Source organism: Barbus barbus (genome assembly GCF_936440315.1).
Source record: "Barbus barbus genome assembly, chromosome: 9".
NCBI lineage: Eukaryota > Metazoa > Chordata > Actinopteri > Cypriniformes > Cyprinidae > Barbus > Barbus barbus.
In genome coordinates, this window is record NC_136737.1 from 19,192,488 (window position 1) to 19,215,478 (window position 22,991).

The 22,991-nt window shown below is 35.2% G+C and overlaps 2 protein-coding genes across 7 annotated transcripts in view; one reads left to right on the top strand and one right to left on the bottom strand.

Annotated features, from left to right (window-relative positions):
* On the top strand, nucleotides 1-19,560 carry LOC306875482 (glutaminase kidney isoform, mitochondrial-like). 5 transcript variants are annotated; one of them, XM_079426096.1, is made up of 18 exons: nucleotides 2-312; nucleotides 7,300-7,390; nucleotides 7,565-7,683; nucleotides 8,474-8,603; nucleotides 8,696-8,775; nucleotides 8,910-9,073; nucleotides 9,769-9,827; nucleotides 11,213-11,245; nucleotides 11,336-11,394; nucleotides 11,666-11,732; nucleotides 11,820-11,870; nucleotides 12,485-12,661; nucleotides 12,772-12,903; nucleotides 12,985-13,077; nucleotides 15,886-15,947; nucleotides 16,043-16,119; nucleotides 16,278-16,341; nucleotides 16,721-19,560. In XM_079426096.1, the coding sequence occupies exons 1-18, from the start codon at nucleotides 149-151 to the stop codon at nucleotides 16,872-16,874; spliced, it is 1,776 nt and encodes a 591-aa protein (XP_079282222.1). In that variant the 5' UTR covers nucleotides 2-148; the 3' UTR covers nucleotides 16,875-19,560. The 5 variants fall into 5 exon arrangements, with proteins under 5 accessions (XP_079282223.1, XP_079282222.1, XP_079282221.1 ...); XM_079426095.1 differs by having other exon boundaries at nucleotides 7-312; nucleotides 7,294-7,390; XM_079426094.1 differs by having other exon boundaries at nucleotides 49-312; nucleotides 12,772-13,077.
* LOC306875481 (signal transducer and activator of transcription 1-alpha/beta-like) overlaps nucleotides 19,049-22,991 on the bottom strand; it is a 19,299-nt gene continuing 15,356 nt past the window's right edge. The window contains exons 23-25 of one of the 2 annotated variants that reach the window (XM_079426093.1): nucleotides 21,108-21,177; nucleotides 20,983-21,015; nucleotides 19,049-20,909 (exon numbers count right to left, since the gene is read on the bottom strand). In XM_079426093.1, coding sequence (XP_079282219.1) covers nucleotides 20,886-20,909; nucleotides 20,983-21,015; nucleotides 21,108-21,177 — 127 coding nt within the window. In that variant the 3' untranslated portion in view covers nucleotides 19,049-20,885. Of the gene's footprint in view, nucleotides 20,910-20,982; nucleotides 21,016-21,107; nucleotides 21,844-22,991 lie in introns of both variants that reach the window. The other variant, XR_013784750.1, reaches the window with a different exon arrangement.

Here is a 22,991-nt window from a genome sequence, read left to right on the forward strand (position 1 = left end):
GGATTCGATTCTGTCGCGTGAATACACACAGAGAGGCGAGGGAAAACACCGGCACGACTGTCTAAAAAGCGGATATTCTCACAACCTACAGTATAATATTACTAGCATTATTGTCGGAAGTCATTCTGTTTAGCCTGTCGAGTTTGAAATGTTACAGTTTAGGTTCTCGAGGGCGTTAAAGGAGTTTTGCAAACCCAATCTAAGGCGCCTTTGGAAAACTAGTAACGTTACAGAAAATACAGCAGCCGCCGGAGGATGCGCCTCTTCATATAGACGACCCCTGTGTACGCAGACAGATGCGGCCAACGAGAAGTGAGTAACGTTAGAGCTGAAAACCAGCTCAAAACCCCCGTGACCCATGCGAGGGGTTGATACAACCTCTCTATTATTGATATCAGCTTTGATTTCACTTTTAAACTGGATGGATTTTGTCCATTCATTCATTCATTCTTATGGGGGCCCCGCATTCTCTACAGATGATTCCCAGGCCTAGTTCACGATGATAGATGTGAAGGGTTTTTGTTGTAACTTATATTTAGAGTTTTAGATATTTTAGATTTACTATAAGGTTGTCAAGATGTTTAGGACAGAGCGCACAAAGAGAAAGAGCTTGTACAATGAACGGGGGCCAAATTCCCAGGGGCCCTTCTGATGTCCTCTGTGAATAATCGAAAAGGTGGTGCTTTTAGGGCGGATTTTGATCCATTTTAAGCATTTTTTAATCGAAACAATGCATTTCTTGGTATGAATGCAGGGTAATGGATGTTCTAGAATCTTTCAGATATATTTGACAGGAGAGCAAATGTCAAGAATCAGTAACTGATCAACCTGTATTGACTATTCTATTTCTAAAATAGTCTTTATTTGCATTAAGTATTTGGTAGACGGAATAAAATTACAATCCTTGTCCAATTCTAAAACCAAGCTGACAGCTTTTAGAAATGGTATATTTTACTATATTTTTGATTAAATTGTAAATATGTTTGCTTCAAGAAATGTTTTTCATCCTATTTTGTTATCATGAATTATTAGTATTTATAATATATTTTAATATTTTAAATTGTAACATTTAAAAAAAATGTAGGTCCCACTTTATATTAGGTGGCCTTAACTACTGTGTACTTGCATTTAAATGAATCATTTTATACAATGCACTTATTGTGTACATACATGTTTTTACATTGTACTTATATTTTAAAAATACCTATATGTAGTTACATCTGTAATTCATTTCTCTAATTACATTTATAATTACACTATTGACCCATCCCTTACACCTTAACTCACCCTTAAACCACCAAACCTGTCCCTAACCTTACCCGTATCCCACCTCAATAGCAGCAAAAGTGTTTTACAATACAATATGACCACAATAAGTACATTGTACTTAAGGCCACCTAATATAAAGTGTGACCAAAATGTATTATTTATTTAAAAGTATTATGCAAACACACACACATAATGTAATATCAGTAGTCAAAAACACTAATCAATTTTAAAATCACTCAATCTGTATCAGGCTCAGAATCTCTTTGGAACATGATAAATCGTTCAGGTTCAGATGGGGTTATTGAGTTTTAAAGCATGTTAGCTTCTGTGCGGCGTTCAGCCACTTCCTTTTCCTGTAATGACGGCATTCAAAGCTCGGAAGTGTTGAAACCGGGGTTTCCTCAGAAAACGTTTCCTCTAAATCTACTGCTCTCTAGTTGACCTTTGAGTGTGCACTGAATGTGTCAGAGTAGCATGTGCTGTCATTTTAGTATGCACTGCTTTCATTCACTGAGTATGCGTGAGTGAATGAGACAGATTGACCTTTCTTTCAGTGACTTGTGAAGGTCAGGTCTCAGCTTATTGTAACATTTGTAAGTTTACACGTCTAGGGAAACACTGTCATTGTTAAAATTGCTATTTACAACACCTTCTAAGACAGTGAGTGATGAGTTTGAAACCATCTACATAGGCAACAACTATTTGTCATACAATTAGCATGCAGGAGAATTGATTTTAGTGAAGTTTGCTGGTAGCGTGTTGCTAAGCTAACCGCTTAATACTGAAACGAGCAAATAGCACGCAGAATTTGCAAGTGAAAAAAGTGACAGGAGATACAATTTGCAATTGATTTGAGTTTGCTGTTAGCATGTTGCTAAACTTACGTCATAATATGCAAATAAAGAAATAGCACTGGAGATACGATTTGCAATTGATTTAAACAGATGTTGCCAATAGTATGTTGCTATGCTAACATTGTAAAATGCAAATAAGGAAGTAGCACACAGGAGATACGATTTACACTTGATTTTACTATAGAATTGTAATAGTTAGCTTAGTTTACTAAGATAACATTAATGCTCAAAAAAGTAGTAGCACAGGAAATATGATTTGCAATTGATTTCAAGAGAGTTTACTGTTAGCGTGTTGCTAAGCTAACATAATACGCAAATAAGGAATTAGCGTACTGGACATACGATTTGCTATTGATTTCAGATGAGTTTGCTGTTAGCATTTTGTTAAGCTAACATCGTAATATGCAAATAAGTAGTACACAGGAGATACGATTTACACTTGATTTCAGTAAAATTTTAATAGCTTAGTTTACTAGGAAATATGATTTGCAATTGATTTCAAGAGAGTTTACTATTAGCGTATTGCTAAGCTAACATAATACACAAATAACGAAGTAGCACACAGGAGATATGATTTACAATTGATTTTAGTAAAGTTTGCTGTTAGCATGTTGCTAAGCTAAGAATATGCAAATATTGAGTAAAATAGTAGGCTATGTTTTAATTAGGTTAAACTTTTTTTTATAATTAAAAAGTACTGTAATGAAGTATTAGTATTTTATGTTTGTTGTCCAGCATCTTTTTTTCCACAAAGCTGTTGAAGTGCATTCTGTGATCGGCATTTCCACATTAAATTAAGCCAAATTAAGTGTTTTAGAAGGTAGCATGATTATTTTTAGAACAGTCTTTTCAGGATCCCACATATGACGCCTAAAATGTTGCCTGTGTTGTCAGCACACTAGGATTTGGAACACTCCTTAGTGGTCATTAGAGACTGATATAAGGTGGTTGTCAATGGCAACCTCACATTCGGCCAGATGCTGAATTAATTCTGTAAAGTCAGCCCTTGCTTTTTTAGCCCAGCTGATTCATTGATTGAACACACCAATAGTTCATTTGCGAAGTCGATATTCTTTTAATCTCTTTCTCTACACATCACGCTTTCGCTTTTGTGTTCATACGCATCATATAATGCTCTCAGGCATGTTTGCAGGGCCTCGTTCTTATTCTCTTCACTGTAATTTGTGGTGTCAGGTTTCTGAGGCACATGTGCTCTGTCCTGAGGGAGTTTACCCAGTATGTGGCCTCTTGATGGCTTCGTTTTTACACCAGACAAAGCTGATGTTATTCGGATATATTTGCACCAGAGATAATTGGTGTTATGACTTAGATTTTTCACCTGGCAGAAGATAAACAGGGCGGAAAAATCCCATGTTTGCATTTAATCTCCAGAACACTGTAGCAACCAATCAGAGCAGCCTAGCATTATGTTTTTATGAGTTTTTTTGTTTTGTTTTGGTTTTTACGTTAATTACCGATAAATTTTGGATCCCAAATTTCAAATAAAGTCAAACATTGAAATATTATCCATTATCTTATTATCTGTAGATATTATCAGAATCTACAAAATTGGGAGTTTTGCTTAATGCGTAAATGTTTCCCATGCAGATTTAGCTTGTTCAAGTTCGCCATGTTAACCAACAAAAAACTGCAAATTCCACTGCACTTGTATAGTAGAAAAGACCTAGCTTACAAAAAGAGTAAAAACATCATCTTCTGAAGGACCATTCGCACCATTGACAAATTGTAATGATAATTAAAACTTAATCTTAATCATTACTGTAATTTTATGGGAATACGGAAGTCAACAACACAATTATAGATATAACGGCACAGAGAAACAATATCGTTAGAATCACAGAAGGATTCTTTCTAGTTGATGAACAATAAAAACTTGACAACCAATCAGAATCCACCCAACTTGCGCATGGAAAGTGGCAGACAACAAATCTGCAGTGCACGATTATAATAAACAGAACATTATCGTTGGTTGTTGTGGATGCTAATATAATTATTGTAATCGTTATATTTATCATATATTCATATCGGTTTCCAATTGATCATTCAAAAATATTTTTTGATCGATAATGTAAACAATATATCGTACCGTATATGTAATTTCTATAGTAAACAAATCATTTAAACTAAAATAAATGTGAATTTTACTTAGTTTAGTGGGTTTTATTGGTTTCAACACCAACCCTGTGAACACTAAAGGGAGTGTAAAATGAATCACCTCAGACTCGCTGACATCCGAGGTTTATCTGACATGACGGCACCAGCTGACACGTGAGTCTGTGTGTGTGTGTGTGTGTGTGTGTCACGCTGGCATCTCCGCAATGCATTGCAGCAGTGAAATTGTGCCAGTTTGTACCCACCATCTTGAGCCAAACGAATCCTGCGAACAGTGAATGGAAATAGTCATTTTGGACACATTACATTTTTCCAGGCTGTTCTTTTTTTAATGTGTAGTGGTATATTGAAATAGAATGGTAATACCATAGTATTTTTCAGTTTGTGGCAGCTGGTTCATTTTCTGGTGTTTTAGTTGCTGCAGGCCAAAATATGTTATAATATGCAGCAGGCCAAAATATGTTATAATATGCAATTCTGTGTGTATATCAGCTGTTTTGCCGGTTGTTTGACCAATTCTTGTCGAGGTGGAAGAAGATAATGAAGATATTGTTACAGAATCATTTCACTTCCAGGTGTTCACACACACACACACACACACACACACACACAAACAGCTGTCCCCGCAAGGATGTTTGGTCATGGTTTGTGGTTTTCAGATATTTTAATTCCCTACTTTGACTCTTTCTTTTTTTTTTTTTTACCTTTGCTTTCACACAAACACGCTCTTTTTAAATATTCACTGTACCATTCAATACAATAGTAAGACCACAAGACTTTTTTTTTATTGAGAATCTAGCAATTGTACTTGAGTGATTTCTATTTCAGCACAGAGACTGATTTTTATATATTTGTTTATTTTTTTTTTTTTTTTATGGACTAAAAACTTTGGATTTCATCCTTGATGTGAAATTTACCTCATATGTTGAAAGGAAGGTTAGATGTTGATAATGCAGCTTAAGGATGGTGATAAAATGTCCAATAAGTACAATAATTTACTGTTTTCAAACATTGTATAAGAAATAGTAGTTACGTCATGAAAAATGGTAACTATTATTTAAAAGTATAAAATGTACTGAAAGTGTTTAGTCTATAGGCTACATTTTAGAAGCAATCAAGCTAATTCTGTTTTTAGCAAGTTTTCTCATCTCGCATAACTCATCCCGTCACTAAAACAAATAAACAGTGTTTATTTAGCTGTGTCATCAAGTGGATTATTTCCAGTGTGTTTGTGTGTAAAAATAGCTGCGTCAGAAAGTACGTTTGGCGCGGTGCATTAGCGAGGATCAGAACTGAGAGCTTGCTAGGAAGTGAAGGCTTAACTCTCATGTCAGTTTGGGACGGGAGGGGTTAGGTGTCCTAGTTTATTGCCTTGCCAGGTCAGACAGCCTGCCTCAGAGCGCTGGCTATGTTTGTACACAATAGTGTGTGTCTGATAGCATCTTATCAATAGTCTGGAGTGTTGGGGGTAACACATCACAAGTTACATAATCAGATTTCTTTTTTCTAGTAACTATTAAAGTAACACATTATTTTTAAATGTACAACATATATAAATAACCTTTGGCTTTTTTGATATTAAAAACAAATAAGCAAGCCCAGCTCAGGTGATAAAAGTAACAAAGTAATGTAATGCATTACTTTCCAATAAGAGTAACTAAGTAATGCTATTAGTTACTTTTTTATGGAGGAACGCAAAATTGTAATGCATTACAAGTAACTTTCCCCAACACTAGTCTGGACTATAGGCTGAAATCGCCAAGGCCAATTTATCAACCAATATTTAAATTTTTACTGTTCTGAGATATTTTTTTTTTTGCTCTGTGTCATTTCCAAAAGTTATTAAATTATATCGGTCATTAATTAACCTATTATCTCTATTTTAATTCAATAAAGGTTAGTTTGTTTTTAAAACTTTGTTTTAGAACATAATTCATGTGTATTTATCTATATGTTTATTTATTTTGCCAGTGTTTTATGTCTTGATGTCTCATTCGTTTCTGTTTTGTTTTTTTTCTCTTTCTCTCTCATTTGGTTGTCTACGTACTTTACATTTGTTGTGTAAGTATCTGGTTCCTTTTTATTTGGTGTCTTTCTTCCAATAATTTCTTAAAAAACGCTTTGCTTGGTTTTCCCCGCTGAAGAACATTCCCATTCCGTGTTCTAGAACCACATGTATCATCCTGAAATGACATCACAATGCCTTGGTGACCATTGTTTCAACCCACAATGGATTTAAGAACAATTTTTCCGCCAACTTGAATAATGTCCAAGCACTCTTCAGTTCATTTCTGGATGGTTTGTGGTCAGAATATAAACCAGTGTTCTTTTTCCAAGCCTTATATGGGATTGTGTAGCTGTCCCAGAATGCAATCCATTGTTGGAACTTCTGAAACTTCAGTAGGAAGTTTTACTCCCAAATGCTTTAATTAGATCCCGCTTAACATATTCAAATTGCGCAAACCTGAATTGTTAAATAACCACCTTTTCTAACAGACTAACTTCTTCTGAGGAAAAATGGGTTTCAGATGATCTCACAATGCCAGTCAATTTTCCCAAATTTTACGCACAAATATGCGGATGTAGATGCATTATAGCTAGCTAATAATCAATTTAACTAATAAACAACTTGCGTAGCAAGATTCTCCTCAAATTGTTGATCTTCCTTGACAGTTTAAAAATAGAGAAAACTGACGGTATGAAAAAAAAAACGTTTATGCCAATGGCACCCCTAGTGGCAGACTTTGAAATTACGACTTGTTACTTGCATAGGATATATTTTGGTTCTAATGCTTTTTTGAAAAATATAACGTGTTTTTGAAAAATCAAATTGGTTTTACTAAAAAATAAAAAACATCTTTTGCTATCCATTGTGAAACCTACTGAGTGGCATAATGAGATTAATTCTGAAACTAGAATGACATGAAATCTCAGTATGACCTCTCCTGCTGTTGATAAACACTTTTCCTTGAATAAATCATCTGTTTTTGTTTTCTGTCTACTTACCGGATTTTCTGTGTATCTGTTCACGTCACAGGAGAAGGAAGGCAGGCATTTTGCCCAGCCTGGAAGATCTGCTGTTTTACACCATTGCAGAAGGCCAGGAGAAAATTCCAGCTCACAAGTTTACCACGGTAAAACCACACCCCAGCTGGCCAAGGAGAACAAGGCCATCGCTACCATATCTCTTATAGCACATATCTTGGTTTATAGACCAAATAGTTGTGTCTAAGTTGTGTGAGTTCATTGCGTTTTAAACAAAACACAAGATTTGTTGTAAATTTAGGCTAAATGTTGTTGCTCTTCAGGCGCTGAAAGCCACAGGTCTGCGTACTGGAGACCCTCGTCTTAAGGAATGTATGGAGATGTTAAAGGTCACCGTGAAGACCACATCAGATGGCGCTCTGGATCGACATCTCTTCAAAAAGTAAATATATTGGCTAGATTAAACTGAACCCAGTTTGCTTAAAGATCGAAATGGAAACCGACTTACAGTATTTAGTTTAATAAGAATATATTGGCTGTAGTGTCCATTTAACATATTTAGCCTTCAAACTGAAGTTGCAGTGTAATATTCAGATGGCAAAATCCCATAGCTGTTACTAAAGCATGAGGTTTTATATGTCAGCCATTTTCCAAGGACACATTAAATCAGGGGTCACTGATTTATTTGAAGTCCTGCAGCATATGAATTATTTAGTTTCACTCAGAAAATACATAAAATGGCTTAAGGCCTGAACAAAACATTATACCAGGTTTATTATTAGTGCTTGTAAAACCATAATAGAAAAACATTTCAGTTGACTAAAAAATGTTTAGTGTGAGTTGAAATACTAAAACAGCTAAAACTACATCAACTACAAATAAAGAAATAATAAAAATGACAAAAGACAATAAAATTATTCAAACTTGGTGACAACAAAACATCAAATCTAAATCAAAATATTAACAAAAGCTATATATCAATCATACTAAGATTTTATAGAATAACCTGTGGTTGTATTGTAGTTATGACAATTTTGTATTCAGTATTTAATCTTGAAAGCAAAAATCTAATAAGAAATCATGAAATAGTTTATCATAGTCAAATAATTCTGTTTTATCTTCTGTTTATCTTCCTAAAATGTTTTTTAACATTGTTCTAATGTCAGTTTGAATTTGCATGAATGTACGGATAATAAAAATAAATCATGATCTTCACTTTTCTCTTTTATCAGGTGCGTGCAAAGCAATATTGTGTTGCTAACGCAGGCTTTCCGGAAAAAGTTTATCATTCCCGACTTTAAGTCGTTTACCTCTCACGTCGATCAAATTTATGAGAGCGCTAAATCACTGTCGGGTGGCCAGGTACGCTTATAATCCAACACAGTGTGAATTTTTGATGCTATTTGTTTACAGATTGTTTTACATTGTGTTTTGTCATGTGTTTGTCGTATTAGGTGGCAGATTACATTCCTCAGCTAGCGAAATTTAGCCCTAATCTCTGGGCCGTTTCCCTGTGCACTGTAGAAGGCCAACGGTGAGATTTCTATCTTTAGTACAATTGCTACATTTGTTTTGATTTTGCTTGATTTGTATTATTTTCTGGTGAACAATTACATTTATCAAACATTTATGCTGAGCTCTGTCGAAAATCTAAACTTGACATTACAGATACACTGCGGGTGACACGAAAGTCCCATTTTGTCTGCAGTCGTGTGTGAAACCGTTAAAGTACGCAGTTGCTGTTCACGATCACGGTACTGAATACGTGCACCGCTTTATAGGGAAGGAACCCAGTGGTCTTCGTTTCAACAAACTCTTTCTTGACGAAGATGGTAAGGATTTCTAAGATGAATGTTTTTGAAACGTGAAGAAATAGCTAGAATGAAAATACTGGTGATGTTTTATTTAATTCCAAAATCAAAAATTCAAAACAATTTAGAACATGTTTCCCTATAATCAGTGGTGTAGTGGAGGGTATACGCAGGTATACGGCGTATACCCACTTCATCAGTCGGCATTCCGTATACCCACTTCATCAGTCGGCATTCCGTATACCCACTTCATCAGTCGGCATTCCGTATACCCACTTCTAAATCCCCTCTGATGCGCACCATTCAGTAGTGTCCTGCATTAGCTAAATCACGACAGTCCAGCATATGAGTAACTAATCCAATCGCATGTGAATATGCGCAAATATGTGAATATGCGCAAACACGCAGCTTTTGGCTTCACAAGATGTTACTTGATGGACTGGAGTGATGTGGATTATTGTGATGTTTCTATCAGGTGTTTGGACTCTCATTCTGACAGCACCCATTCACTGCAATGGGTTCATTGTTGAGCATGTGATTTAATGCTAAGTTTGTCTAAATCTAAAAACTAACTCTTCTACACCTTGGGTGGCCTGAGGGTGTGTTTAGCAAATTTTCATTTTTGGGTGAACTATTCTTTAAATGTTCCCAAAATAAGCTTCATTCGTTCAAAGCCATCTTCATTTATTAATCAATTCATCTATCTGTTTTTCCAGATAAACCTCACAATCCCATGGTAAATGCTGGCGCCATAGTTTGCACCTCCCTCCTCAAGGTAAATCACATTCTCATCTTTACATCCTTCTACTGTTTAATACAATTGGAGGGGAGGTTTAATAACCTAAAAGTGCTTTGTCGAATGTTTAGCTTGATGTGTTTGTGGAGGTTTGACGTGAGAACAGCGAATGGATTTAATCTGATTACTTTCCCTCTCTCATCAGATTAAGGTTATGAATAATCATGCTGAAAGGATTATATGGAAGAGAGATACGGGAAGATAAGGGGAAAAGAGCAAACAGATGCGAGAGAGAACGAATGATGGTCAGGAATTTGAAAGGGCAGTGTTATAGAATAATAAACACTTTAGAAATAAATTGGGAGAGATGAGAGAAAGACATTGAAAATGTTTTTATTCTTCAAAAAGCATAATAAAGCCACAATCTGTAGTTAGCATCCTTGCAGGGCTCTATTTACTTGTTAACACTATTATGAATGATATTACAAACATGTATAAGCATATATTTATAACTTTTTTTGTAATTTACGAATTTGTGATGACAGTTTGTGGTGTTAAAGGTAAATCCTCTGCATGTTACGCATCTTTCTCAGGCCTGTCGGACTGGTAATATGTGATGTCTGTGTGAAGGCTTTTTGTGGTTTTATTGTTGTTGCGTATTTTACAGCATTAGGAACTGTGGGAAATTTTGACCCTCCAACAGGTCAATGACGTTGGTAATTTCCCTTTCATTTATTTGTTTTTCCTCATTGAACAAATTTCAAACCAAGCTAATGCTAAACTACATTAGCGCAAGTCTGACAAATCCATTGCTTTGACAGAAAATCAAATGTAATTGTTTCATTTCTTCAGAATCAAGCTTTATTTGTGTTTTAATTTTTGTTTTGTACTTTTAACGTAAAAATTCACGTATTTAGCAAGATACAATACTTTTTTTGTTTGCGTAAATAAACATTTCTTCAATGTGGAAAAAACTTACGAGCCTCAAATCAATGCATTACACGAGTTTCTTTAGAAATCTACTAAAACAAACTTCTAGACAACACACAGTTCAGATTTCTTGACAATTTACTGTTTTTTTAATATTTTAGTTTTGTCTGATTTTTCCACACCCCCTTTAACAACTTACATTTGTGATTCCACAGCAATAATAGTACTTACTTGGACACAAACACTGTTTGCCTTTATTTCTTTCCATGATGTTACTCCAATCTAGTTTTTCCATTCTTCATTTGAAATGCCTCTAGAGAAATGATTTTACTACAACTGTCAATCTAATTTATAGAATCTCTGTCTATAATGTCTATGTATAAATAGTTTCCTTTAACTGGAATGGCTATGCATTGAGAAGTTTGTGTGTAACTCTACAAAACATTTCATTTCTATGATATACCGCATTCATGCAGTTTGTTTTTGACTTTCAGCAAGGTGTAGGCAATGCTGAGAAGTTTGACTATGTAAGTATAATAGTACAGTGTAATCCTTTTTAGATTCTTACTGTTAATCATGTTGAGAGCTGCGGAATTTAATTAAGTGTTTTGTTTTAGGTGATGAACTTTATGAAGAAGTTGGCAGGAAATGAATATGTTGGCTTCAGCAATGCTACGTAAGTGATGCTAATAGCAGTGAAATTTTAGATATTTCTCAATTAAGTAAACAGTCAATAATAAACAACAGAAACACTGTAAATAATAGAACAAAAGAAACACTACAAATATCTAACTGTAATATTAAAACATTTCAGAATTGAAAATATTCAAGTAATCAAATGTTGCTTACCATTTCTTTAGAATTGTTTATGAAATTTGCCAGCAATATATTTGGGAAAATTGAAGGAAATTGAGTTGAAGTTGCTTTAAGTACTTTCTTGTTGGTAGGTTTCAGTCCGAGCGACTGTCAGGTGACAGAAACTTTGCTATTGGTTACTACTTGAAGGAAAAGAAGGTATGTGTTTAAACATTTTATAGCAATTAGGGACCATTGAAAATTCACTAAAAACATTACTTTATTTTTTTCTCCCCATACTTGCAGTGTTTCCCAGAGGGTACAGATATGATCTCCATCCTGGACCTTTACTTCCAGGTTAGTATAAGTTAAACAGCCTTTTTCGTACACAGTTTGGAAATGAGTGTTGAATAAGTTTATAGCTGCCAGTAGACGTAGGCTTCCAACAATTAAGAAATGTATTATTACAATTTTTTTATCAACAAGATTTGGAGAAATGTAACATTACATCACTTGCTCACCAGTGGATCCTCTGCAGTGAATGGGTGCCGTCAGAATGAGAGTCCAAACAGCTGATAAAACATCACACAAAGTAATCCACACCACTCCGGTCCATCAATTAACATCTTTTCAAGTATAATGTTGCATGTTTGTAACAAATTAATCCATCCTTAAGACATTTTTCACTTTAAACCATTGCTTCCATCTAAAATATGAGCGACTGGAGTGGTGTGGATTACTTTGTGTGATGTTTTATCAGCTGTTTGGACTCTCATTCTGACGGCACCCATTCACTGCAGAGGATCCACTGGTGAGCGAGTGATTCAAGATCTATATCACAGGTGGCCTGAGGGTGAATACATTTTCAGCATATTTTCATTTTTGGATCAGCTATTCCTTCAAGCATGAATATTTATTTATATATGAGTAATATATGATCAAATGTATTTTCTTTTCTTTTGTTTGTTTAGCTGTGCTCTATTGAGGTAACCTGCGAAAGTGCCAGTGTGATGGCAGCTACCCTGGCGAATGGCGGCTTCTGTCCAATCACGGGCGAGCGTGTGCTGAACCCCGAGGCTGTACGAAACACTCTGAGTCTCATGCACTCCTGCGGCATGTACGACTTTTCCGGACAGTTTGCTTTCCATGTGAGTTTCACACGTACACACCTGGGGAAATGTCTGATGGTTTTACTTCCAAATATAAGACGAACATTTTCACAATCTGCAACAAACTCAGATTGTCCATTGTGTTGTAGGTTGGTCTCCCGGCTAAATCAGGTGTTTCCGGAGGCATCCTGCTGGTGGTGCCCAATGTGATGGGCATCATGTGTTGGTCTCCTCCTCTTGACAAACTGGGCAACAGCGTGCGAGGAATTCAGTTTTGCACGGTACTAAATCTGTATAATCTCAGTTGTTGCAATCATGTCTCTCTCACTCGCATTGATTTAAGTTTTCTTTTTTTCTTTCAGGATCTGGTCCAGCTCTTTAATTTCCACAACTATGATAATTTACGCCACTTTGCCAAGAAACTGGATCCACGCCGAGAGGGCGGAGAGCAGCGGGTGAGTGACAGATCTGTCCTTCCAACCACAAACAGCATGCAAATGATGCAACTAGGGGTGGGCAATAACACGGCATACATTTTTGAATATTGCTATACAAAACAACTATTAACTATTACGTTCATAGGGTCAGTAAGATGTTAGATAAAAAAAGGTATGTCATTGTCAATATGTAATTGACTTTCTGCTAAGCCACACCCCCACCCTTAATTACTCTTGCTATCAAGCTATCGCTATCAAGTTTTCCTACTAGTGCTTACTTTTAAGTCAGCACATTTATATATATTATACAGTAGTAGTTTTTAGTTTTATACACATAGAAAGTTAATAAAATGTTGCAGAGCAGATAAAATAGTGTTTGTATGTGTGTAAAAATACAAACCCATGTATATCCCACCTCTAGATGCAACTAATGCAAATAATCTTATAACACTGTCATTTTGTGAGTGTGTGCGTATGTACTGATGGATGTGTACTGGCAAATCAAATAATGCTAAGTGTCCTGCAATCTTATCCTCTGTTTTTAAACATTTCAAATGCATATTTCTTTTACTCTTCATTTTCTGCCCTCTGCTGGAGGACCAGCGTACTCTCTGCTTTTAAACACCACTACCATCCATGTGCCTTAATTTAAGATGCTAAATATTTTACTGCTTGATTTACATATAACTGCTAATGTAATCCAAATATGGCCGTTACACTTCTTCACTTGAAAATAACTCCTGAGAAAAAAACTCGCTGTTCTGATTGACTGGCTTGCTTAAGTTTCCAACGTTTTTCTGTTTTCTTCTTTCTCTACCATCCATACTAATCCAAGCAGGAAATTCCATGATGATATAATCTAATCTGATAATCTATCCATGTCCATATTGGTTGAACCGCAGCAACAGCAGCAGCAGAATCTCGAACCGATGGACTATACGAGCCTTCAGAAGGAACTAGCGCTCACAGACAAAGTGTGGAAAAAAGTCTGTCCTTCCGAAACAGATGAGGACAGTTCCACCACTGTAGTCTATAGGATGGAAGGCATGGCGGAAAGAAACTAGAAGAGAAGATGGCGCAACCCAACTTCCATGTTTTGTCAGCCCATCATCCAATCACTTTCTTTGGTTAATCAGTCTGGGATTAAAGAGGTTGTTATTTTTTGTTTTTTAGAACTGTCTTTGTTTGTTTGTTTTAGTTGTTTTTGGTTTGGTTTGTTTTTTGACTTGTTTTAGTTGGTTTGGGTTTTTTATTTTTTTATTTTGTTGTAGATGGTTTTATTTTGTCGTCTTAGTTTTGGTTTTGTTGGTTCTGTGTTTTTGTTTCGCTTTATTTGTTTGTTTGTGTAGGTTTTGTTGGTTTTTATACTATAAAGCAAGCCAAAGACCTCACATGCAATTTGTTTACTTAAAAATTAAGGTCAGTAAGGCCCAAACAATGCAATATGATATCAGTATCTGGGTAATGATACAGTAATATTGTGATTCTTTATTATATTTTTATTAAAAACTGTAAAAAAAAAAAAAAAATAGCTGTAAGACGGTCATATATTTACTGTTTTCCCATACGTTCTCCTTTACTAGATTTATGTTAATAATTTATTTACAAGCACATTATTCATAGGCTCAATGTCTGAACCAGCCAGACACGGCAGCATTGAGTTTTGATCTTGATGACTTCTTAAAGTTTCAGGAAACAATAAGTACTTTTATAAAAAAAAAAAAATGTGTTGCTGCTAGCTCCACAAAAATAACATGCTTTTAAACCATACAGAGTTCTAAAAAGGAAAACTGATGCATAACCATCAAATATTTTTTATTTTATTTGTACATAATTACATTATTATTTTTCATTGGACCCCTTTTTTTACCTAATGTGATGTCTAAATGTTTGTTGAATGTATGTTTTGGTTAACTTATTTCAGTCAGTATTCAAGTGAAGAAAAATATGTAAATGTATTTGAAATAACTGTTTATTGTAAACAGACAAAATTTGTGGAACTTTATAAATTCTGCAGTCCTCTGAAAAATATAAAATATATATTTTATCATGTGTACATCATAAAAGGAAGGAATTCAGACATTGTATTACAAATCAAATCAAACAAGTGATTAACGCTTACCAAAGCGGAACTGGTAGACTGATCAGATGATTGTGTGACTAGTGGTTTCACAATCCACATTTCATCCTGTGCTCAAATCAGCTACAACTGTAACCCAGGTTTCACTTGAATTAAATATATACTGTAGGTTTTTCATTGTACTGTCAGTTTAAAGAATCATTTATCTTTCTGAAACTGTGCCTCTTGAAATCCAGGAATGTGCTTAAAGATTACTGAATTATAAGTTACTTTCCATTGAGAAATGTTTTCAACTTGCTACCATTTAAACCGACTACTTGAACTTGATGTTTTATTTTAGTTTAGTTTTTCTTTCCAGTATTATCACTGACTTTATGAAATGTGACAATGTGAAAAATGTGCAACTCTTTAAAAACCTTTCGTTTGTGCCAATAAGGTTTCTTTAAAACTAGGTTTTTTTTTTTGTCATTGTGGTTTAATAAATGATTGATAAACACACATTTCGTTTAACTTGGTGTGTATTTTGTTTCTTTATCCCAGTTTTGAAAACATTGCAACTGTGTTTTTAAGTATGTGTTCGTTTGGTTTAACTGGCCTTTTGTTTCACACGTTGTATTTTTTTGCAGAGCCCAAATGTGACCCAATAGGTTTTGCGAGCTTCTAGCGATTTGTGCAAAGTTCGCAACGATAGGATATCATCGCAATGCCGCTAATGCACCACAAACGACTCCTTTGTTTTCTTCCAGGTCAAGTCGGTTATCAACCTGCTGTTTGCAGCCTACACTGGAGACGTGTCGGCTCTGAGAAGGTACCGCTCCACCAACAAATCCTGTTTTTTGCATTTCTGAACACAATTTGTGCAGTTTAAATCTGAAGATTCTTACTTCACGTGTCTTTGCACAGGTTTGCGCTCTCGTCGATGGATATGGAGCAGAGAGATTACGACTCTCGGACGGCCCTTCATGTAGCTGCTGCTGAAGGTGGAGTGCCAGGAACTCATCAAACTCTGCAGCTATAGATATTATCACGCTCTTCAACCCCCAGACTTGCTGACATGCTGCTTGTTTCATCTGCCTGACCTCATTTTCTCTCTGTGCTGAGTGGAAATCATTCTAATATGCACTTTTGTGGGTTTCAGGTCACGCTGAGGTTGTACGTTTTCTTCTAGAAGCTTGTAAGGTGAACCCGGTGCCCAGAGACAGGTAAGAATATGAAATGCTACAACACAGATCTTGTTTTGTGGCATATCTGTTAAAACCAACTATATGTGAAAAGTAGGTCACAAAATGAGGTTAGACTGTTTGCAAAACAGCAATGTAATAAAGCTGTATTCAAGAAATGATCTCTTAAGACCGTCTTGATTTGTTTATTGTTAGCTATTTGAAATATATTTTCATACATTTTAAATTTTGCATTCATGTGTCAATTCATTGTGTTTAAATATCCATAAGTTTAATTTAATTTCAAATTTTTTCTCACCCCATTTTATTTATTTTTCACACAAAGAAATGACTTAAAATGATAATCAACAGCACACAACAGATGCTGTTCCTTTAAACTTGCTGTTTGATCCCTATACAGGTGGGGTAACACTCCCATGGACGAGGCCATTCATTTCGGCCATCACGATGTCGTAACAATCCTACAGGACTATCACAACACCTACAGCCCCAAGGAGACCACTGCTGACAGCGACAAGGAGACGGCCGAGAAGAACCTGGACGGGATGCTATAAAGATGATCTTTCGCGTTAAAACACTTCAGATTTTTCCCAGTGAGTCGGTGTCTGAGGTATGCATTTGAGAAGAAAACATACAAAACACAAAAAAAGTCTTTGGGCCCCTTTACTCTGTTTTGTGGTGTGTGTGTGTGTGATGTGTAACCTCCGTTAACATGGTAAGTTTGTTTTATCTTACACTCGGGGGAATGTAGCCTTATAAAGGTCTTATTTAGCTGTATCACCAAGTAAACATACAATATAAATTTAATATACTGAATACAAGTATATATGTGTGTATTATATAAGTGTATATATAGTTAATGTACATTCATTTATGGTTTGAGAACCTTCATAGAAGTATAATGATGTCAAATAGATATTGAAGAACAGGCAGCTTGACTGGAGAAGGTAGCATTGGGAGGGATGTGTCATTCTGATTTATTTGTTTTTATCATTTTACCCCTTTTCATTATCCTGTAATTTAGTCTTAATTTAGTTATAAATCAACATGAAGAACAGTTGTAGTTCTTTACGCCTTTTATTTGTTTATCATGTTCCAAATGACACTGTTCTTTGATTGTCAAAAAAATTGCACTTTTTTATTTATTTGTCTTTCAATATCTTTTTTTAATTAAATTAAAGTAACACTTTACATTAAGTTTTTTTTTTCCTGAATAAGTTTTACAATTACAGTTAACATTAGTTAATTTAGGTATCATACTAATAATTAACGGAATTGATTAATCTAGGAATTAAGAAATATACTCTTGTTCAAAATAGTTTATACTATTTATTTAAATTTTATCTAATAAGTAGTATCTGTAGAAATTATCAATAACAAAGATTAATAAATGTTGAAAAAGTATTATTGTTAATTCATGATACACATCTACCTAATGTTAACCAACTGAAACTTATTGTGAAGTGTTACCGAAATTACTTTTGAGCACTAGAAGGACCATTTTCCACCCGTATGTTCATTATACTACAAGAATTTCCTGTATTTGATACCTTGTATAATTTACAATAAGTTTAAATTTGTTAACATAAGTTAAGTGCCATCAAAATTGCTTTAAAACTCCAGAAGGCCATTTTTATACCTGCCTGTTCAATGTACTACAGGAATTTCCTGTATTTGATAGCCATCTGCCTAACTAATGTAAAAAAAATTAAACTTATTGTAAAGTGTTACTTACTTTACAATTATCTTAAAGCACCAAGAGAAAAACATTCATACCTGCCTGTTCATTGTACCACAGGAATTCCTTGTAGTTGATACCTATATACATAATGTTAACCAAAACTTATTGTAAAGTGTCACAGTAATTACTTTAAAGCACTAGAAGGACCATTTTCTTACCTGCCCATTCATTGTATCACAAGAATTATCTGTATTCAGTACCTTTATACTTCACAGTTGTTAACATTAGTGAAGTGTCACTAAAATTACTTTAAAGCCCTAGAAGGACATTTTTTGTACCCAAACTTTCATTGTACTACAGGAATTCCCTGTATTTGATACTTATCTGCTTAACTTTGAAACGTCTTGTAAAGTGTTACCAAAAATACTTTAAAACACCAAAAGGAAACTTTTCGTACCTGCCCATTCATTGTACTTCACAAATTTCCTGTATTTGATACCCGTCTACTTAACTAATGTTAACAAATTAAAACATTGTAAAATGTCACCAACAACTTGTAACTTTAAATTGTTACAAAAAATTACTTTAAAAATACTCGAAAGACGATTTTCCACCTGTTTGTTCATTGTACTACAAAATTTCCTGTATTTCATACTTGTATAATTTATAGTAAGTTGTATTAACATTAGTTAAGTGTCACAAAATGTATTTAAAGCACCAGAAGGACCATTTTCGTACCTGCCCGTTTAATGTACTACAGGAATTTCCTGTATTTGATAGCTATCTACCTAACTAATGTTAACAAATTGAAATTTATTGTAAATGGTTACCAAAATTACTTTAAAGCACCAAAATGACAGTTTTCCTACCTTCCTGTTCACTGTACTACAGGAACTTCCTGTATTTTTGAGCAGGAATGTTTTTCAATACTTAAGCAACATGGAAATCCTGGCAGTTGCTTAATTGTTATGTGGAAAACCAACACAAGTAACATCCAACTGGGTTGCAGTGTCACCTTTGGTTCTTCTGCAAGATATTTAAATCCAGGATGTTTAAATGGATTTATTGTGTGATTTAGTTTAGCAATCATATGGAAAAAACCAAGCAAAAAAATCATTTTCTGTTTTATTCTCAGTACATGATGAAATAACATTGAAAGCCGAAAATAAACAAACAAAAATGCACTGGAAATAACGCTGACTGCTATGGTCAAAATGCAGTCTAAACATGTCCCATCAGTTGTATAATTTGGTGAAGTATCTTCATAAACGGTTGGTTTCATGTCTATAAGCACATGTTGTATGCGACCAAAAGCATTTTGGTCCATTTTTGTTGCATTGTGTAATTTCTTGTTTTTGCGGAGAAAGCTGTTACGATTTTTTTTCTGCATTTGTTTATTACTATGAATGTATTGCGTTGTTGTTGTTGTGATATTTCCTTTTATTATTTAAATATGCTATGCTGTAGATGTTCTAGGTTTGTTTGAATTTAATGTCAAAGTTGATCAATATATTCCACACAAGAAATACTAGATAAAAACAATAAAGACTTTGAACATGCATAGCTTTTGATATTAATTTTTCTTATCTTGTAGCTGTACATGCATCACACAGATATCCATTCAATTAATATCTCAAATATCAAATTTTTTGCAATTTTAAAACATATATGCAATGTTTTTTTTAACGTTTAAGTTTTTTTAAACGTTTTTCACAAGTTCGTACACAATATCTTTTATTTCGCCTATGTGGGGTTTGCGTTTTGATGGTCTGTGCCGAAAGTTTCTAAGGTGCAGATGTTTAACTTGTTCAAAACAAGATGGATTACCACAGTAATAAGTTTCTATCATGTCGAAAACAAATAAGACAAAAACAAATATTGCTCTGTAATTAAACAGCAGTACAATCCAGTGCAAAACGTGAGAAATGGCATAAAGTACATTAAAGTGAACACAACACTAATAGAGCACCAGCAAGTTAAGGAAAATCTCAAGAAAGCTGGTCTTTTTTTCACATATTTGGAAACGGTGTTAGGAAAGTAAACGCCCAACAGCTTAAAATGTTTAGTCAGACCTGAACTCTTGCATGTCATAGTTCTTTCTGGATGAATCTTTTGGGTCTTTTATCCCAAAACCAAACAGAAGAAACAAACACAGAATCTAAAACTTGCTAAAAGAAAAGAAAACCTATTTTAGGACCATTTTTGTTGAGGACCATTGTTTTTTGTTGTTGTTTTTTTTCATTCCCATTTATTTGCATAATGTATTTTTATTACTGCAATATACTAATTTTGTTATTACAGTTAAGTTCATGTACTACAATAATTTATTCTGATTTGAATACAAAAATCCAAGTACGACATATACTGAGCTTATGTAATGTTTTAATGAAAAGTTTTTTCACATTAAATAAAATATTTGATTGCATTACAGTAAATGTTAATTAAACTCTTAAAAAAATCTTAGTCCTAAAAATAGGTTTAATTTTTCTTTACAGAAAATTAGACTTTGTGAAATTTATCCATCTAGCTTTTTTGTTCACTTTCTCCTCTGTTTTCCATTACTTGGCATCTAAGAAAATGAAGTGCTATACTAAATGAAGTGCTATTCATACACGACTTCACTGTCTAAAGCGTTGTGAATGAGTGCTGTGGTAACAGTAGCATTACTATGGGCGTTAATTTGATCTGTTTGGTTGCCTTTATGCTATAGTTGACAGCGTGTACAGTGTTTTTCAAATAACGTTAGAATGAAAAAGAGAGGACAACTAAACCCAATGGCTATACCTCGAAAAGATTTTCCTCTTTCATTTGCGTTATAACAGAAAAGACACCGAATGAAGGAAACATTTATATTTTTTCTGCATCATCTGTCCTTTCGGGTCACTTACGAGAGACTGAAGTCTGAGGTCTGTGAAAAAAAACAGTATCAGAATCTATTTAAATTTTAGATTCATATATACATAGGAATAATAGTCCTCTACCTCAAGAGTTAACGAATCGGTGACATATCGGTTCTGAAATAAAGAGAAATGGAGAATAAGTGCTGTTAATATTTTAAGTATTTCTTTAAATGATACTGTAAATGTATAATTCTCATTTTTCATACCATGCGCTCCAGCTCGCCGTAAACTTCGGGCGACATTGGCATGAGTGTGTCGTTATAGTCTTGTGGCTGCCTAAAATTAAGTATTTAAAAGCAGTTATTTATGCAATCCTGTTTGGTAGCAGAGAAATTACATTTTAAAATGAATCTAATCGATTCATTTTGTGTTTTTTTTTTTTTTACTTAATCAGAATGGTTCGAAATTTGACAAACGTTTTTACGCTTGCTATGTGAACACACAAAAAAAATTAATTAACATGGGGATGATTTGAAAAGGTTAAACGGTCCTGAAAAAAGTAGTCAAACTTATGGTGTGTGCACACCAACACCGAATTCACGAGTTCCCCCAGAGATGCAATTAGTGTGGACAGCAGCCAGAGACGGGCGTTGATAACCCCCCAAATTTGCAAGGCTTAAGGTTGAACGGGTGCTGGACGTCACTTGGAGTAGAATCATTGCGGTGGTATCTGGAAAGAGTGAGGCTTCTGTGGAGGCGGGCATTGCTGCGGCAGTATCAAATGAAGCGAGCACTGCTGCGGCAGTATGGAAATACGGATGCAAGCTCCTGCAGGAGCAGACACTGCTGCGGCAGTGGAGGAATATAGAAAAGGCTCCTGCGAGAGCAGTCACTGCTCCGGCCGTGGGGAAATACAGATAGGGCTCCTGCTGGAGCAGACACTGCTACGGCAGTAGAGGAATATAGAAAATGCTCCTGCGGAAGCAGTCACTGCTACGGCATCTGAAAAGAGAAGGAGGCTTCTGTGGCACATCGGCTGGTAACGTTAGACACTTTGAGAGAGGTGCCTAGCAGTACGCACTTCATATATGAATTAAATAGCTACTTATGATTGTTAAGGATTACTGTTGGTCCACTGTGATCAAGAGTGAAACTTCCCTTCCACTGTTGATCTTAACCACACAACAAAAAATGTATCTTATCCGACTTATCTATCCATTTATCAAAATGAAATGAGTTAATTAAGTACAGGTAAAATGCTGGTGAAAATACGGAAGGTTTGAGTGATTTCAGTGTGTATTCTGAGCACTTGCATCATGTTACAAAATGACATTAACATCCAATGATGCTGCGATGTCATTTAACAACTTTAGCAACAAATGATCTGACTTCAGCAATTTTTACCTGAAAATTATTTGGCCTTTTTACCTTAAATTTTTATTTTATTTTATTTTACACTGGTGGCCTGCACCGCTAGTGGTGGCAGCTTTGCGTTAGCATCTGGAAACCGAAGTAAGAGGCCCGGCTGTTTACGGCGCTGAAAGGCTGAGCCGAAGCGGGAAGCGAGTGAGGCTTTGCTGCGATGAGAACTGGGGTTGTTGAAGGCTCGTTGACGAATAGCTTGTACAGATCTGTTTGTTTATCCTCCGCGAGTACGGAGCATCGGAATTAATCAGCGTTTGCCTCTGGCTTAAATACAGTCCGCTTTCCGATCAGAGGAATTGATGGCGCGGCCAAATGATGCAAGGATGCTGGGGAAGTTGGAAGTTTCAGCGGTGGAAGCCAGAGGTTAAGGCCCGGTGTCGGGGAAATCTTGTGGCTGGCAGCGATGGAGCCTGGGGCTCGACGACGATGACTGGCGGAGGAGGAGTGCTCCTGGGGCCGGTGGATTTGCTGCAGAGGATCCAAAAATCTTGAGTATAGGTCTCGTTGTTGATATAATGGAAAAGGAGCGATGATGATGGTAAGACATGCTTGATTATTTATAGGGGTTCTCTCTTGCGCTGATTGGATAGATGGTGTAATTCCTAATGATGAATTGGCCATGTTAATTATCTGTGTGCTCCTCCCGAAATTTGTTTATAAAACATCACTTTAAGTATTTGCGCAAGTACATTACATACAATGTCGATGCAAATAGACGCAAATTC

Excerpts from the sequence above, each read along its gene's own strand:
- LOC306875482 (XM_079426094.1), top strand. The coding sequence starts at position 149 with ATGTTACAGTTTAGGTTCTCGAGGGCGTTAAAGGAGTTTTGCAAACCC. Across the intron at positions 7,391-7,564 it reads CAGCTCACAAGTTTACCACG|GCGCTGAAAGCCACAGGTCT; the intron begins GTAAAACCACAC and ends GTTGCTCTTCAG. Across the intron at positions 7,684-8,473 it reads GATCGACATCTCTTCAAAAA|GTGCGTGCAAAGCAATATTG; the intron begins GTAAATATATTG and ends CTCTTTTATCAG.